The sequence below is a fragment of the Aptenodytes forsteri genome, unplaced genomic scaffold (assembly GCF_000699145.1).
Source record: "Aptenodytes forsteri isolate BGI_AS27 unplaced genomic scaffold, ASM69914v1 Scaffold208, whole genome shotgun sequence".
In the NCBI taxonomy this organism is placed as follows: domain Eukaryota; kingdom Metazoa; phylum Chordata; class Aves; order Sphenisciformes; family Spheniscidae; genus Aptenodytes; species Aptenodytes forsteri.
This window is the reverse complement of record NW_008794963.1, coordinates 508,775-522,304: the sequence shown is the minus strand read 5'-3', so window position 1 is coordinate 522,304 and position 13,530 is coordinate 508,775. Positions and strand designations below refer to the sequence as shown.

The 13,530-nt window shown below is 39.4% G+C and overlaps 1 protein-coding gene across 1 annotated transcript in view; it reads right to left on the bottom strand.

Moving 5' to 3' along the window:
• Positions 1-13,530, bottom strand: part of NECAB1 (N-terminal EF-hand calcium binding protein 1) — a 70,920-nt gene that overhangs the window by 27,292 nt on the left and 30,098 nt on the right. The window contains exons 4-5 of the mRNA XM_009275455.2: positions 10,789-10,814; positions 8,287-8,384 (exon numbers count right to left, since the gene is read on the bottom strand). Coding sequence (XP_009273730.1) covers positions 8,287-8,304 — 18 coding nt within the window. The 5' untranslated portion in view covers positions 8,305-8,384; positions 10,789-10,814. The remainder of the gene's footprint in view (positions 1-8,286; positions 8,385-10,788; positions 10,815-13,530) is intronic.

Sequence of the window (13,530 nt, the reverse complement as noted above, 5' to 3'; positions counted from 1 at the left end):
TCCACTTTAAAAAATCAAGATGGGAGATGGCTATGGTATTTTAGACTGATGCTGACCTGAAAAAAACTTAGTGACGAATGTAAGGAACAAATGAACTGGATTCAAAGCCAATGCATGAAAATTAATGATCAAGATAAACTGAGTAATACCTGCCTTAAGTTATTCTTTGGCAGCAGCTATTCATTACATTCATTCTGCAAAAGGTGCATTTGTAAAAAGTGCAATTTCAAAGAGAACAAGACTAGATTCTGTGGAAACTTAATAAATTCTAATCGTGCAAAAAGTGGTGCCAGCCAATTTAACACAGGTTTTGAGAAAACAAACAAACAAACAATTAAAACTTCATTTTTGCTCAAACAGAATATTAGTTTTGGAACTCTGCTGTTGACATATGCTTGTCTAGCTTTTTTCCCAGTTATTTTGTTTTGTGATATAATTTACATAATTGCTACTTTTACTGTTACTCAAATATGCAATTAAAAAAATCTAGGTATTCTGGTTTATAATGGGTATCAACCCTCCAGAGTGCAGTGATTTACATAATTACTATAAATGCACCATCAGTAACTAAATTGCATGTCCCTGTGTTACTCTTTCAGCTCCTATAATCTTCTCTCTTACTTTGACTGGCTCCTATTTTTAGACAATACAAGAAGTTTTCCGGTAATAACAAGGCTGCATTGACTTCACTTAGCTTTGGGTTTTTTTGAGCAAAGCAGAAAAATGAATTATTTCATAGGAACAAAGAATTAGACATGCTGTCTAATGTCACTGAGTCCAGCATCTTGCTGTTGCACACCACGCACTCCCCTTTCTATGTTTTTGCAAGCAACATGTAAAAAGCAGTTAGGTTTTTTTGCCCCCAAATGCTTGGAAGGCTGTTCCAGAACTTGATTGCTCTATTGAATAAAAATTATCTTTCATTTCCATCCTAAACTTAATACGTTTATGTTTTGCATATTTAAATGCTGGGTATAAACCAGTCATGGTTACTGCTGCTTAAGTGGTGTTTGCTAGTTTACTGAGGCTGGTACAGCTATCACAGACAGATCATTTGGTGTCCATAAAATAGTTGCAAAGAAGAGAAGAAAGTCTCTCCAAAGCAAAGAACATGAGACTTCAGAGTCTGAAAAGGAGAAATTTTGCAGTGTCCCATCTCTTGTTTCCTATGTTTGCCTGCCATTCCTTTCCATGGAAGTCTGCAGTGCTTTTGTCTCCAAAAGAGCTGTACCTCTGTATTTACCGGAGGAGTGTGCACTCAGAGGTCATCTCTCTCTGATTCAGTTTTGAAAAAGTGTACGTTAACTATTCTAGCCAAAGCACTTTCTGGCTTTCATCTATGGAAGAAAGATTTTGCTGTCCTTCTGAGGAAGAAAAGAGATGTAAAGAAATGGAATGAGGACAATGAAATGAGGATGGTGAAAGGATGACATGGAAGAACAGATTAAGGGGAGATCTTCAATATTTAAACAAATTCCTACTGTTTAGGAAGTGTGCTGACAGTCCTTCTTGGTTATTTTGATGTTCCCTTTACTTCAGATTTTAATTTCTCATTTTGCTGTTCATAAATGTTTTCTATTGTCTGTACGAAAGTCCTACCCAAGTCCATCCAGGAGGCTGCTGTTGCGTTATAGTTATTGGATTTGCACTTCAGATATAAAGTTATATAGGGTCAAGCTCCACTCTTACTCACTGGATCAAAGTTTCATCTTATAAGCACTGTTAACTATAAAAGCCAGTTTCAATTTACTTTAAAAAAAAAAAAAAAGAATCTATTGCGCTATTTACTTTTGAAATTAAAATGTATGATCTAATAAATATAACCAATATAACCTAAGAAACAGCTTAGATACGAAGCTTTTTGTTGCTGGAGGTCGGATCACTTTTACAACAGGTATGGTGGTCTTAAGTCACTTTTGAGACAGCTCACAGGGTGGCCTCCATTTGCAAGGAAAAAGAAACAACTACATGGGCACTTAGTGCCAGTCTCCCGAGGAAGCATCTCTGCCAGACTCAGTCGCTCTCAGTGATTCCCGATTCCCACCATTTCGCCGATGTGCCAATTAAAAAAGTCTGAATTTTAGTTGTTACTCCAGTAAGTTAAGAGCCGGTACACTGTATGTCAAGACTGTTATCATCTCTGTGATAGGCTAATGGGCTAGGTGAGGCTCAAGCCAACAGTCACTGAAATCACCGAGCAGGAAGCATATCCCACCCTGAAATCCCCCTGGCACAGTCACGTGGCCACCAGCCAGCTTGGTTAGACTTTTACCAACACTGCAGCATAAACTGCCCTAGGGCGCAGGGGGGTTAAAATCATCTCAAATGGTCCCTGCTTCCTCCCAAGCCTCTGCTGCCAGCCTTCACTGTGCGGGTGCCAGTGACAGTGCCAGTGGGGACACATGGGGATCAGTCCTGGCTGGAAAATGACCCGGTGCTGTTGGAAAAAGGGAAAGCAGGAGGCAGGAGGAGAGGGGAGTGCTCTTCAGCTGGTGAAAAAAAGTGAACTTCAAATGGGTGTTATGACTTTGATAAAAGGCACTGTCAGATCAGGGTAAGCCATCACAAGCTCTTCCTCTGTGACACTGTTCCTCTGGGAAAAACCGTTCAGAGACCTCAGAGCTATTCTAGTACCTAAACTGGAGTCTGGTGCCCTACAGAGACCCACCTGGTTTCCAGCTACTACCCCAGAAGGGGGTGTCCTCCTGCCCCTGCGTCTCCTGGAGGTCCTGTGTGCTATTTGTCAGGCTTGAGCAGACATCTTGGACATCCTTGAATACCCCAGGTTTGCTAAAATACCACTAGATGCCTGTTTAAACCCCTGAATGCTTCTATATTGCCAACTTCATTTCATATGGAAGCTACATTTTTGGTGATTAAATGAGCTTTTGCTAGTTTACTGAGTACAGAATAGTTCACCACCACCAGCAGGTTGCATTTGTAATAAACTATAGCAATACCAGAAATAAAAATGATAGAGCAAAACTTGTTCTTACTGAATAGCTGACAAATAGCAACAATTTTATGGCTTGATAACTTGAGGAAGACACGTTCTTTAGTCTCTAAGATTCTGATTTTCAGTATTCACAAGTCAAAAGAACCAAGATGTCAAGCACCTTAAAAAACCTGGTCTATTTTTATCTATCTGCATCATTACTCAGTGACAGATTTTATTTTCTGTGCTGAGGGTTGCCAAGTTTCTCTTCATTGTATTTATATGTGACTGCAAGCTACAGAAAGTAATAAAAATGCAGCTTGCTGAAAATGGTATCTTTATTTGGGTAATAAAGAAGTTAAGATTAAATATTTTATTAAATATGCTTCTGTGTTTTGCTATAAAAGATGTCAGAGAAAAAAGGCTTAAGGAAACAAGCCTTCCAATGCATTTGTAAAGTTTTGCTGAGTCTTTAATTTTTAATGCTTCCTGTATACAAGATGAAGAAGAAACGAGATAAACAGAACTATCCCAGCTTGTACTTTGTTCAGGAAAATATCAACCTGGCAGGTACAAGAAAAACAACTGACACCAATGAATAATCTGTCCTCACCACTCCCATATAAGCCACTCATGCAGACTCTCCATCCTAAGGAGCGAAATGATCAAATATCAAATGCCGTAAGTCCCTCTAAAAATCCTCAGATACGTGTTTCCCTTCCTTGTGGAAGGATGAAACACAAGAGACCAGTACCAGAACAGAAGGGCTGTAGCTTCCCTGGCATCCTTTGGTAAGATGTCTTTTGTATTAAAAGTATGTTGCTTGCAAATGCAACTCAGTGTTTTCCCTGCTGAAAGATGTTCCTTGCTATATCTATTTCTCTGCATTTTTAGCTTAGCACCTTCCCTTGAAGCGACGGAGCATGAACCGCACCTACACCACCGAGGGCTTCCTGTCTTCCCAGGTGCTGTTTAGTGTGGATAGCCTGGAGGGATCTGGCCCCAGAACAGTGAAAGGAAATCTGGTTTCGAAGTTTCTTGAACCTGCTAACACACTGGAACATTTTCTCCCATCGATGACTCAATATTTTCACTTTCAGATAGCACTGGACTGGGAGACCAGAGAAAAGCTCAGTTCAGGAAAGGTGTGCTGACAACCCTTTCAAACCACAGAGGGCAATAAAGTACACGGAAATTATGCTGCAATTAACTTGCAGGAGTCAGTTATCTGCTAATCTGTTGGGTTAAAAATATCTACACATGGAAATAATTTGGAGTGATGGGGACAATTTGGTTGATCTTGATTTAAATCCAGGAGTCCGTAGCCAAGCCAAACTCCAGTTGGTCTTGGTGAGAGACCTTTCTGACTAAAGGCTGAACAGGCTGGGAATATTTGTAAACAAAACCCAAGGTATTTGTTCATTAATGCATGTGATTTTCAGAACTGAAACAAGACAGCATGAAGAGTCAAATCTGTTTCATGTGCAAAAGCTACTTGGTACACACTTTTGTACTAGATTTACAGATATGAGTCAAATAATGCCACACACTTTGGTGTTATCAAACTTAGATTAACGTACACCAAAAAGTAAAGAAAAGTACATTAAACTACATTTAGGGTTTTTTTTAAATTTCTAGTTCTGTTTATATCTGGAATAAGGAAGGTTTGCAGATTAGGTATTTAGATTTTTCAGACATTCTAATGCACTGTTCAGCTTTTCGTTGAAGACTGACACATCTTCCTTCTCCGGGGTTTCCTTGGAAACTGAAGCTGAACATTTTTTCTAGGGCTCCCATTCCACAGCTGCATCTCGTGCGAAGTACCTACTGAGTACGGGCATCATGAATTGGTAGGAAAGCAGGGATTTTCTATAGGAAGGACTGAGTGGTGATTGTTTATCTGACTCTAAACTGCATAAATAAAATGAATGAAGTACCAAGTTGCTCCTTTCCCCCCCAGATATTTAAGACTGAATGAGCTGCCTACCTGAAGTGGCATGCACTCTGGGCAAGTTTAGCAGAGTGGTAGTTTGAGGCACTGAGCTTTCTCCAATCCACAAAAAGTCAGAGGGGATGGAAAGCTCATGGCAACCCTGAGGACTGGGTCTGTAGTCAGGACCATGCTCTTCAGGGTGGAGTTCAGGTTCAGTCTGAGACGTTTTTACTTTTGGTTTTTAATAGGAGAATTTGGTCCTTGGAAATTTGGTCCTGTCATTGGAAACTGACTCAGCCGCTGTAGATACACCATGTCTTTGTAGCTCTCAAAATGTAGGTCTTCATTTCTGGGCTTTTTTTTCTATATATGAATTTTCCAACTAGATAATGGCTTAGAAAATTGTAATAAATGCTCCCATTACTCATTGACTATTTAAGGGACTAGGTGGCTGCAATGGCAGAGCAATGACAAAGTTTTATCTTGCACTAGGAGGGGAAACTCAAACCTTGCTCTGCATACATGCCAATGGCCATTCATAACCAAACCACCCATTTCTGAGTACCTGCTTGTTTGAGCTGCGAAGTCAACTTGAGCTAGGAGCTACATCACATCTGTGTGTGTCACTGGTGATGAACATCATTTATCCATGCTATCTCAATATGCTAACTAGCTTTTGCTCCACCTCCAGCTCTGATTTTAGGTGGATATATTGCAGATTTTAGACTTCAAGAAAAGCTTGCACTGTTTAAGATGGAAAGTTTATTATTTGCACTCCAATGATTTATCAGGTAGTCAGGTCACATAACCTATCTGTTTCCTGAGAACTGAGTTCCTGTTGTGGATAATCCCAAGTTTGAATTGAGAATTTAATTTCCATACAAAGCTGTAGTTGCTGGGCATATCCTTGGCAGAAAGCTCTATTTTAGAATATTTGAGGACACATTTTTTGTTTGACTGTGTTCACACACTGTGTCTTCTAATGGGAATTAAAAGTATTTTTTCCAGTGTTAGCCTTGCTCTAGTTCTGCCACCTCTAACGAATAGTCAGTTGGGATATTCCTGAAAGAGAGAAACCCCATTAAGCTTGAATCTGCAGTCAGGAAAATAAAATTCAAAGAAATTGTGGTGTGGTTTTTTTTTTTTTAGATGGGTTCTTCAAGCAGACAAATGAAACACTTACTAATATTCCAGATTTTCTTATCCATTTTCTAGGCAGGCCAGGGCTTACTTCTTACAACTCTGATTAGTCTACTGGGACTCCTCCTCTGTAATTAACTTCTGAAGTAATTCTTAAATGCCGTGTTCTATTTACTTCCAGTAGTTATCAGATGACATGTCCTGCCCTTTAGCAGTAGTTTATACACATGGCTAATTTTTTTAAAAATTATGCATGGCTAGAATAAACTAATCTGTTGCTTTTCAGTGTCCAGCCCAATGAGGCAGTGAGTCAATGCACATTCACTTCATTAGGAGTGGAAGATGCACAGCATGAACAGAGAGACATTCAGCTTACTGGCTCAAGCTCTAAAAAAATAAGCTACACTTTCAGGTTTTTATTTTGGCAGTTCGTGTAAAATGTATGAGTACTGCACTCTTGCAAACACCTGAATGCCAAAGATAACAGCTTTGCTAGAGAAGCACAGCTTTCTCCCCATCGATCTCTCAATTGAATGACTGAAAAAATCAGGTTTTCTTCCTCTCATGGGATCTTACTGAATAGTTTTGGCTGAAATTTCTGTTGTTGACGGCTTGCCTTCTAGTGAGTAGCCTTGTGGTGTGGGTCTGGGGTTGGGTTTGGAGGATCTAGGTTCACTTCTTTCCCTGGTTTGTGCTTTCCCTCACCTTTTGAAGCTGTTCCACCTTGCACAGAGTATTTAATTGTTCAGCCAGGGAAAAGGAGCATATTACCCAATGTCTTGATGCACTTTTGATCAGACATCGAGCTGGGATGTGGTATGAACGAGCAGGTATGAACATACGAGCAGGTATGACCATAATGAATTGAGTCCCAAGTGGATCGGCCGCCTAGCATGTCCTGCAGCATGGCTACATCCCCCGTCAGATGGATGGATGGAGAAACCGAGCCTCTCCTGAGAAACATCTCCTCCCTCCGGGGTGAATGCCCCCTCACTGTACCGGTGGGCAACAGCCCTAACACCTCCTCTTTGCTGCCTCTGAGAGTGCTGTTTTTGTTTAAAATGCCTGAAATGGAAATGAAATCTTGCTCTCGGTCAGGATGTTTCACTCAACCCAAATTTCTATGTCTTCTGTTGTTACAATCAGAAATACTTTCAAGTGATTTACATTGGCCAGTTATATTTCGGGACTAAGTACTTGGGATGCACAGCCGCTGCCTACAGGGTGGTTTTATAATCATAAAAGTACGGGGGTTCAGCTTCAGGGAACACGGAGAGAGATATTACAGCCCTTTTTAATCTTTTTAAACTATCCTGGAATCTACATTTAACAATAACATAAATACGACCCCCAGTATATCTCCAGATGACTCTTGCCTACCTAATTTAATGGTACTCATTAATATAGTTTAAGTCATTAGCACCTTTTACTAACATGTTTTCTACTTCAAAAATTTGGATTATTTTTTCAAATTCAGACTATTTTCAAATGTTGATATGCTGATAATACCCACATTTGGCATGGGACATGGAACCCTCTCTTGGTACGACAATATGAAGAACATTCTTCAGATCATTTGCAAAGACCATTTTGTTTATATCCAAAGTGTAATACTTTGCAGACAGAGCTTTACAGCTTTGATACTCAACTGTTTTGACAAGCCTTTTCCTACTGGACTTTTGCTACATACATGTATATGTGGAAGAACTTAAATACGTATTAGTAACTTTATCTAGATAAGAAAAATACTGGATACATTTTTTAATCTTTTTAAACTATCCTGGAATCTACATTTAACAATAACATAAATACGACCCCCAGTATATCTCCAGATGACTCTTGCCTACCTAATTTAATGGTACTCATTAATATAGTTTAAGTCATTAGCACCTTTTACTAACATGTTTTCTACTTCAAAAATTTGGATTATTTTTTCAAATTCAGACTATTTTCAAATGTTGATATGCTGATAATACCCACATTTGGCATGGGACATGGAACCCTCTCTTGGTACGACAATATGAAGAACATTCTTCAGATCATTTGCAAAGACCATTTTGTTTATATCCAAAGTGTAATACTTTGCAGACAGAGCTTTACAGCTTTGATACTCAACTGTTTTGACAAGCCTTTTCCTACTGGACTTTTGCTACATACATGTATATGTGGAAGAACTTAAATACGAATTAGTAACTTTATCTAGATAAGAAAAATACTGGATACATGTTCAAATAAACAAAATATACAATGTAACAAAAATTTCACAATTTTTACTTACTTTCTTTGTTTTGTCCATTGCCTTCAGTATGGTTATGTTTAAGTCTTCCAAGACAGATAGAACATTTTCATACTCTCCTAAGTGCTGGGAAAAATATTCTAAAAGAAGAAGAAAACCCACGTCACGTATTCATGACCTGAAAAAATCAATATTTCATTAAATATCAATTTTATCAAGTCTGAATTCAGTTATGGTATTATTAACTATCTAAATATATAAAATTACAAGAGTTACAATGAAAGGGATGATTTTATTTTTAAATTTTGTATTATGTCCCTCAAAATCATTCCCAGAGTACTTAAAATACCAAAATCAGTGTTTCAAAACATTTTCTTTCAATAAATGGGTTGCCAAATTGACAAAAATTTAAAATATCAGTTTGAGAGCTGAAAGAGACCTACTTTCAAAATATCTACATTTTCTTTCTAAACTAGATTTTCAGTTTAATAGTCTACTTTTATAGTTACTAGCAGCAAATGAAGTTTTCATGTGTATGTACTAAATCTGATTATATTGCTACAAAAATGAATAACATTGATAAAGCTCTTAGAGGAGATAAAATCAAGTGGGGGCTGTTGTGAGTCGGGGTCAGTTGTTTCTCTCTGAGAAGCGAAGAGACCATGAGTTGGCCAGATAAGCCTCTAGTCCCAGGTACTGTGATTACATTTTCAACAAATATGATGCATACAAAAGACTTTTAAGAAAAATCATGGAAATAACGTAAGTTGCAGGATGTCCTTGCAGCTGCTCAAAGCAAAGGACATTTCAACAGAAAGAACTGATGTAAAATCAGGGGACATAATTCAATCAGAGGGATTACAGGAGGAGGCAGAGAGGAGGAGGCAACCCTGGGAAATCATGACCTGAGTTCCCATTTGGTCAATGCGGCAAAATACAATAGAGGGAGGCACAGGAAGGAAAAGTGTGAAAAAGAAAGAAAGAAAATGATGTTAAAGCTAGAGACTGTGTTAGACAAGGCATTTAGACATCAGATCACCTGGAAGAGTATGAAAAACAACATCTAAATGGCAGACAGGAAGAACAAGATTAGATAGGAGCTTTTTGAAATAATAAATAGCTATACTTTGAGGCTTTTAAGAGGTCAACGTGAGCTTCTCAAGGGAGTCATGAAAGCATAAGGTTTCAGGAGCACTGCCACATAATCTGGTATTGCCGAGAGGTTGAATGAAATGATTTAGAATGAAAACGTATTGTGAATTAGTATCCTGGAAGTGAAGCTTCATTTCTGAGGACAACTGAGAGAACTCAGAAAGAGCTGTATAATCACTAGCTTAAACACGTGTTGAGTAAATTCAGTACCAGATTCACAGATGAGAAACACCCTAGTGGCAACCTATGAAAGATTTAAAAGGCAGCTGAAGCAGCCCATATTTAATCAAAACAGACAGTAAACAGAGCCAGTGCCTGGCTGAGATCCTCCTCAGCCATCTGGCCAGCCTGAGGTGGCTGGTGGGGTCAGGTGCTGAGCAAATCCGTAAGCCTCCAGTGCAATATTAACAGCAGTAAATCTCTTGTGGAACAATCCCCCCTGTCTTCCTTGGCCAGTTTTCTATAATTTTGGCCAGATTCTCAACCAGCAGAAGTTGTCACAGCCCAGTTCACTTCAGCTGAGTCTCTTCTCATATATTTATAAGCCACAGGCTGAGGTGCCCCTCAGTGGGTAGAGTTATCTTGTGGGTGAGTAAATGACCTAGCATTCAACTTGACAGGGTTTTCAGCTTTTATAGGTCTTCAACATTGTTGACCATTGGAAAATTTATCAGGTTACCATTTGCTGACATCTTTCCCTCAGAAATAGGCTGGTTTTGATAAGTATACCTATTTTTTTGGCATTTTGTGGGAGACCTTGCAGAGATTTTCTGTGAACTGTTTTCTGCTGCAAGCAGCACTCCTAAACCAGGTGCTATAAGATCAGCTGGAGAACAAACAGGGTTTTGGGGAAATGACTCACAGCCCAGAATGGGGCACAGAAATGTGTAACTGGGCCATATTCTAGGCCTTGCAGGAGTTTTTTGTGATGAAGGATGATAGGAATTTTCAAACTGCTGTTCTCACTGGCTCAAGTTGGAGGAAAGTAATGAACTTTCCTCCAGTGGGGTACTAATATGACAATCTCTTTCAAAATTGCCAAAGCACTCATACCTCTGAAAATGATGAACTAGCTAGAAAAAATATCTCACATGAAAGGGAAATAAGATAAAAGGTATCTATCTATCTTTACATCAGAACAGATCTCGAAGCTCAGAGAATGTGAAGTATCGATTAAGAAAAGTATTTTCAAAGTAATTTCTGCATGTAATGGATGACAGTCTGAAAGTTTATAAGCCATTTGCATTCTCCCAGGAGTTCTTTCAATGGAAATTATTTTCTGTTTGAGCTACAAAGATTAAACAGAAAAAAAAATTCGTATCACATGGTATGTTCACTTGCACAGGGCTGCTGCAGGCACAGATTATCTCCTTGCCGAAAAAAGGAACTTACTGCAGAGTTCTTCTGTGTCAAGATTGCTGCAAAGATAAGAGGATAGATGGTTAGCGAGCTTAGTAATGTTTCTTGTTGGATTGGTAAACAGTAGGACTCAATATTAGCTTGACTGGGATATGAAGCCTTTCTGCCTGGGCTGTAGCAGGGGATGTGGGTGCCTGGCCCTTGCTGGCCTTGCTCCGCTGCCTTAGGGAGGCTTGTCCTAAGCTGGAGGCTGTAGCTGTGCTGTAGCTGGCTGCAGGCGCAGCCTCCCTTCCTGATAATGTTCCCACTGGCACCTTCCTACTCACGGGCAGGCCCCTCTGAAGTTCCTTACCTAGCCTTGGGGTGTCACGGTGCAGAGTCACTGCTCCTCAGGCTTTACACACTTGGTCCTAATGCTAAACACCAGAAACTGCATGGGTGTTTTTTCCACACCTTTCTGCCTGTACTCCTCTTCTGTGGCTGTCATGCTGGACAGCATGGCTCAGAGAGCTTGGCCCTCCATGCTAAATGAGGCGAAAACCCAACAGATTTCTCCTGTTTGCAATCTTCACCGGGCAGTAGCACTCCGGAGGAGAGACAGTACAGCAGGAGGCTAAAACCAGACATAGCCCATCAGCACACATAGTTTCTAAGTCTTTCTGGCCATACAAGACTGTTTCACCAGTACTAACTTCAGCAAAATTAGTGATGTGAAAAGAATAGCTGTATTGCCATATTCCCATATAAATACATAAGTGTATGCAAGTATTCCATACAATTCAAAACTGTTCATTTCAAACAGATTTCATCTTGATCAACTCTTAAGCAGTATTTTCTCTGAGGCTTTAATAGTCAAAAGATAGACCATTTGACCTACAGCTCAATTCTGAAAGTTAGCATATTGACTTTCTTCCAAGGAGGAGAAGAAACTGATTAATAAGAAACTCAAAAGCATGAATGTCCTTTTTTAATCTTGCTGAGGGGTGAATATTGAACGGCTGATTGCACTTAAGGTTTTTTCACTTATCTTTTTAATGGGATTTTTTTATTGACCTTTTAATAAAATGATGACACAGTATTATCTTAAAGTCACTTTCACCAATGCTAACTTCCATACACCTAGCTTTTATTTCATGAGAGAGAGAGAAACAGACAGAAATTGCATGATCCTAGGTTGTCACAAACTTGCATACTCAGGGCTATAAAAACTTCTGAACACTTTTAATTGATGATGTAAATGAGATTTTCCCACAACTTTTATTAACTAAAGGTGACCTGATCTGCATCTGAATGGGCCAAGTTGGACGGCTGCAAATGGGTCTTGCATCTGATTTTTCCAATGAACTTGGTGGCAGGTACAAAGACATTTGTAGTAAGAATTGGTGCTGACGCTGAGAAACTTAACTCTTAGGTCAACAGACGTTCAATCCTTGAATGCAAACTGAAACCCTGAAAGCTGGAGTTGCCCGAGTCGAAAAGCAGTGACAGAATATGATGATGTTAAATGACAGGAGTTTGCTGTTATGATGCCTACTCTTTGTTCATTGTCCCTGCATTTTTTGCCCCTTCACATCATCTGCCCTATTGCCTTCTCTTTGTAAAAGACATTTCTGCATTTCTTAATGTACAGCTTGATAACTGTGTTTAAAACAGCCTTTTACATTGTTAGCCAGTCAAATTCATGCTCACTTTTCAAATTTCACGTTAAAATCCATTCTGGTCCTTGTTCTTCTGCAGTATCCTCAGCAGTGTGGTAGCAATATAGCAAGGGAGTGGCTCAGAGGCTTTCAGCATTGCTGTCATCAGAACATCACTGTTAGTCCTATTGACAGGAGCGATGCAGCCACAAATGGATGAGTAAAAATGGAAAAGTATTTGGGTGCTGAATTCATTTTCAGTTAGAATTGGACACCTGAATAACAAGAAAATTATTGTCTAAAGTGGTTTGTGCAGCAGCTTTCAGGAAGCCTGTGACAGAACATAGAAATGACATAGAGTGTGGATTTCAGTCTAGCATAGTCATAGTATTTCCTTCTCTATTATAAATACCCTCTAAGGCTCCATTGTTCTTGGCATCCTATTTGAAGGGGATGCTGTTCTAGGCAGGGAAACTATGATTTTGTGTCACTGATTATTCCATTCTCTCAGAAATAATAACATGCTGCTTCAAACACAGTCATGAACAAACCTAGAAATTCTTTTTCTGTATACAAACAATTTTGAGCTCCCTGCAGGATGCTACAGAAGCAATTAAAGAAGTTTGGAATATATTTAATAGTACAGGAGTGAGGTGCACACCAGAGGGCTGTCTCTGCAACTCAATACTCAGGTTTATCACGGGCATCTGTTCATCATTTCAGTGGGTACGTATGCCAAGGATGCTTCTGCTTAGACCTATAATCTGGCAATGCTGAACATGTTATTTGCAAGATTTGCTGGATGACTCACATCCAGGCACCAGCACTCCACTCCTGATAAGCACCCAAAGCATAGGGTGCAGCCAAATGCATTCATGTCGTGTCAGCACGATCATTTTTTAAACTTCTGCTCTCAATTTGCTTTCTGACTACTAAATGCAGTCCTTTTACATGTCTGACTTTGTCTAAAATGTTCTCTACCTAATAACATGAGCTATTTTTAAAGGACTATTACAAATATTCCACTGAGCAGTCCTGATCACTGCAAAGTTGATCATACCTGTTGCTCAGTGACAGAAACATAAGTAAATTCACTTGAATGAACTGTGGCAAAAGGGCCTATTTGTGGTACCTCTGG